The sequence below is a fragment of the Penaeus chinensis genome, chromosome 11 (assembly GCF_019202785.1).
Source record: "Penaeus chinensis breed Huanghai No. 1 chromosome 11, ASM1920278v2, whole genome shotgun sequence".
Taxonomy (NCBI): domain Eukaryota; kingdom Metazoa; phylum Arthropoda; class Malacostraca; order Decapoda; family Penaeidae; genus Penaeus; species Penaeus chinensis.
The window spans coordinates 9,684,529-9,689,528 of NC_061829.1; the positions used below are offsets into that span (position 1 = coordinate 9,684,529).

Sequence of the window (5,000 nt, forward strand, 5' to 3'; positions counted from 1 at the left end):
TCAACATAAAGGCCCCACACAGACTCAGTTAAGACCTAACATATGATATGTAAACATGTTTGGAAACATGTTCAAAACACTGCTATGAATATTTTTTCTTGTGTGTCTGACTTATCTTATTTGGACATTCAATCCTGCAAAGATATTTCAAGACACTGGTGTTGACATCTTTTGAGTAGGAACATGTGGAGGACAATCACTTGTTCTCAAGGCATTTACAAATACATATGTAGCATGTTCCAGACATGTAACCAACAATGCTTTGGCCAATATTTTAAGGTTCATGTGTATGTAGCCAATAGAACATGAATGCACTGCAGCAGTTTGTGTCTGTATGATGGTAAATTGTAGAAGTGTGTGGGCCTTAAGTATGCACCATGCTAATTCAGTAGTTTCCTGAAAATCCATATGCAACTGGATCATGTTTAGCCTGAGTGTGTATGAGGAGTGATGCCTTTGCTGTCTTGTACTTACTACAAAACCATTTCCAATTTTGAAACTTGAGTAGACTGGGATATCTACAATCTAAACAGCAGACATAGATATATGATGAAGGATTTACCAATAGTAGATATATACATATCTACTATATATACCTGTATAACAAATCAAGCAAATAGTAGATATATCTAAAATAATGATATATCTATATATCTATATATCTATATATATATATATATATATATATATATATATATATATATATATATATATACACACATATATATATATATATATATATATATATACTTATACATATATACATAGTATTGGTATTGATATATATATATATATATATATATATCAATACCAATACTAACTCCCCAACTTCTTCCCCTCCCTAGGTCATTCATGGCTATCCTTAAGTCTGCTGCTGATAGAAGATATCCTAGAACTATTAATCTAATCCTCCCTGTCCCTACCCTCCCTCAATATCTGTTGAATTGGTCTATGCAATCAATAATGCAGGTCATCCATAGAGATATGTCTGATGTCCTTTCTCAATGAGAGTATAACAGTACCTAGTAAATTAGCTCAGTGCACATTGCATGGACAATGCCCCTGAGTATGTATGGGGACCTTAATCCTTACGGAAAAAATATGCTATAAACTGAGAACTAATTAATGTTTTGTTAATAAAACATAACATACCTTTCTACTCTTGTGAAAGATTCTGAAGACCAAAACTAAAGTGATAATATAAAATGCTGCAAATATATATTGGGCTAGACGAACATTTGCACCATTGCTTGTGATTTTATACAACCCTAAGAAAAAGTAGACAAATCCTGAAAAGTTTGGGAAACTATTAGCCATCTCTCCACTTTGAAATGTCTATGCTTCTATAATCAATATACTGTAATCTATTAGATCTACCAAAGAATAACATCAAACCTAATCCAATGCCACAAATTTACATTGAAAGAATATTATTTTGGCCATCATCAGAACATCAATATTTATATAATAATATCTTAAGTATCCATCACAGTATCTTTATCTTAATCAACACAGTGAACTAACCTGCAGGGTACACAAGAGGTCCAGTATCTCCACGCAGTTTAGTATAATCCCATGTTCCGTTTACGACACCCTCTACCTCTTGCATATAAGCCACCCAGTCAATCTCAGTATCTGTGAATGAAGAGACAGAGCACTAAAACCCATAAACTATAAAAGAAAATATGCACATCAAACCTATCATTTCACTGCCATAAAAATCTTTATTTGTAATGCAATTATATCTAAGGATCTATCCAATGATCATTTCAACCCTATGATTTCTAATTATTAGTACCACATCATACAAATTATTCCCTTTAGTGCAATAGTAACATTTTCAAAGAACTTGTGCACTTTATATTTAGGAAAATGAGAATACATATTCTTATCTTCTAAGTTATTTTCATTCAGAATTCTGAATTAAATACTAGGCCATAATGTCAAACTCTATAATGCCAAGACTATGGTACCCGTGCAATCATTTACATGGAAATGAACTCATACTTACATTTGATCTTTTGGATGATGTATATATTGACAATGATTTCTGCCAATATAAAGAACAAAGCTGAAACCCATAAGTATTTTGGGTTAAAGATCAGGTCTACAAGCATGTCCTTGGTTGCATATTTCTGCCAGATCTGGGACACCCTTGCCATGAAGGACTGGGATTTCCGTTTCTGACTCCTCTCTCCTGGAGCCATGGTTGCTTACTGAAAGAGAAAATGATAGAATGAAATGTGAATAAATTATATTTCTGATTAAAATATAAAGTGAAAAAATATGTATATAGATAAAGATATATAGATAAAGATAGATAGATAGATACATAGATAGATAAAGCTGAACTTGTATTTAGCAGATGTAGCAGTCATATAGACTGCTACATCTGCTAAATACAAGTTAAGCTTAAACTCTGATATCATAATATAATTTTCCCTATACTAATCTTAGTTCATCCATCATGATTCCTTCACATCATAAAATTGTCTTAATCTTACTCCCTCTCGGTCTCCCTTTACCTCAATCTATCTTTCTCAGCTGTGGATTCACAGTGATATACTGAAGGAGTACATTAATTGCCAGTGCCTTTTGTTGGTGTGACATGGCTATGTGGTATATGAAATGACATTCTGTGAGTGTTTATTAAATCTTAGCTTAAAAGGAAAATGGATATAGGAAATAAAATTATATATTGTTCTTCTGATAAATGTTTCAAATATTTGTGAGTCATAGCATGGCAATAGTGGAAACAATGGTTTGCTCTCACCCTTTACTAGTACTATTATAGTGCAGAAATCCCCTATAACACCTAAACTTGGCTCTGATAGTAAGAGCAAGCATGAGGGAAAATGCCAAGTAAATTAAGAAGGATAATTGGGTGCCCCTTCAGAGAGGTCGCAGGAGGCATAGCCCCCTCCACAACATATACAGCAAGGTCTCCTCTTACTTTTCTCAGCACAGTATATATTTTGCCCTATAATACCTACAAAAATGAATACTAGAAGGTGAGGGGAATCCATCAGTTCTATTACTGGAATGATCCGTGATGCAGAAGTAATCAAAACAACTACTGGATTTTGCACCTTCAACTATTAGTTCCCACAAAACCCATACATTTTAGATTATAATATTACATTCACTGCATAATTTTGCAGTCAATTAGCAAAATCATGTAGAAAGCATGGATAAGGTTACTAAGAGCATAAAGAGTTTCATATGCCTTCATATCTAAACTGCCCACCCTTCAAAATACTTATTCTTAACTGTTGTGGTGAATAAATACTATCACATGCCTAACCACTTGATATAACCTGTCAGATAGTTTTTTAAAAGTGAAAGGTGGTTAATGGTTGGTTAATGTTTAATCAAATAAATGCTCAAGACATGAAAGATCATATAGCACTATGCTAAAGTATTGTGGCAAAAAGGATAAAATGAGTTAGTGATTAGGACAAAATGTATTAGATGTCAAAAGTTGTAGAGTGCTATAGGATAGTATGGTAGTGAAAGGGGTAAAGTGAGGGAGGAAATAGTAAAAGGGGAAAGGGATTAAGGGTGAAGGGCAATTAGATCAAATGGATAGTATCTATGTGTCTGAGGAAGAGGAACATCATATAAGTAAAATTGCAGAAGAGCCATTATGATGCAACCAGAAGGTAATAAGTGTAGAAGGTGTTGAAGAAGTAAGAGAAGAATCCGGGGAATTAAATAAGGGAACAGGGGAAGGAGGTGAAGTACCAGGAAGAACATCAGGAGGGGGAGGATCTGGAGAAGATGCTGTTGTAACCTGAGGGAGTAACATGAGTATCCAGTTGGGAGTAGTGAGAATAATGGGGAAAGGAGAGGGGATGGTGCACATGGAGAATGGGGAGAATGGGGTGTGATGGGAGAAAGTTAGAGGAAGAGGGGAAAGTTGAGGAGGAGGAGGATGGACATCAGCAATTACTTTGAATGTAGAAGGAATGGGAGTAGACAGACTGGAGGGTGAATAAGAGAAAGGAGCATTCTCTTGGGTCATATTTAGAGAGTTTTGGATGTCCTCAAGAGTTTCTGAAAGGGAGTCGAGTGGAGGGATCTGAGATAGGAGTATCTGGATTTAGACTGGAAAAATAATCAAACTGGGAGAGAGAGGAAGTAGATGTAAGTTGGTAAGGGATGGGGGAAGATATAGTAAGGGGGATCTTGAGACATCTTGGGAAGAAGGGAAGGGAGCAGATTGAAAGACAGTGTTGGCATAAGTCTAGGTGGTGAGAGAAAAAAATGCTTCTTGTCTGGCTTCATATAGAGTGAGGCCTAGTTTGAATCTGAGATCTGCTACCTCAGACTCAAGCTTGTAAGCAGGACAGCTCCTATTAAATACATTATGGGAGGCACCACAATTAACACATGTGCATGATTGTGCAGAGTAATTTGAACAGTCATGACCAGGTTGGGGACATAGAGGAGAAGAGTGTAGGCTGTGGAGCAACAGTTTTTAGCAGGATAGCCAAAATGCCAACATTTCTAACATTGATGCGGAAGGGGTTGATATGGTTGGACAGAGCAAGAAACTCCTACAACATAAACTTCAAAGGTGAGGTCATGTCTATTTAAGTTTATTGAGGTAATGTTGGTGTAAGACTTACGGTGGCCTCTGGGAGGAATAGTGTAGCACTGTACTAATACTACATCATGGTCAACAAGGCAGGCAAGCAGGTCGTTCTCACAATCTAACCAATCCTTGTCGTAGACAGAGCAATCAGCTGGGGAAACGGAAACAGCTCCAATACAAGTATCAAAGGAGTCAGATTGGGCAGGATTAGGTTTGCCAGTGAGGTCAGTCTGGGTAGATAATGCATAGACTCAGGTATAACTATTACAAGGTGTGAATGATCAGAATAGCTGCAAAAGGAAACTTTGCCAACAAGTTTTTGGAGACATTGTTAGAAGAGTAGGGAATGTCAGAGTAAGAGGCTGTAGGGAGATTCACAAAGACTTAATCCACTTTGCTGGGC

General features: G+C 36.2%; 1 protein-coding gene across 2 annotated transcripts in view; it reads right to left on the minus strand.

Annotated features, from left to right (window-relative positions):
• Nucleotides 1-5,000, minus strand: part of LOC125030786 (lethal(2)neighbour of tid protein-like) — a 14,730-nt gene that overhangs the window by 8,857 nt on the left and 873 nt on the right. The window contains exons 2-5 of one of the 2 annotated variants that reach the window (XM_047621068.1): nt 4,632-4,748; nt 2,012-2,216; nt 1,525-1,635; nt 1,153-1,289 (exon numbers count right to left, since the gene is read on the minus strand). In XM_047621068.1, coding sequence (XP_047477024.1) covers nt 1,153-1,289; nt 1,525-1,635; nt 2,012-2,207 — 444 coding nt within the window. In that variant the 5' untranslated portion in view covers nt 2,208-2,216; nt 4,632-4,748. The remainder of the gene's footprint in view (nt 1-1,152; nt 1,290-1,524; nt 1,636-2,011; nt 2,217-4,631; nt 4,749-5,000) is intronic. The other variant, XM_047621069.1, reaches the window with a different exon arrangement.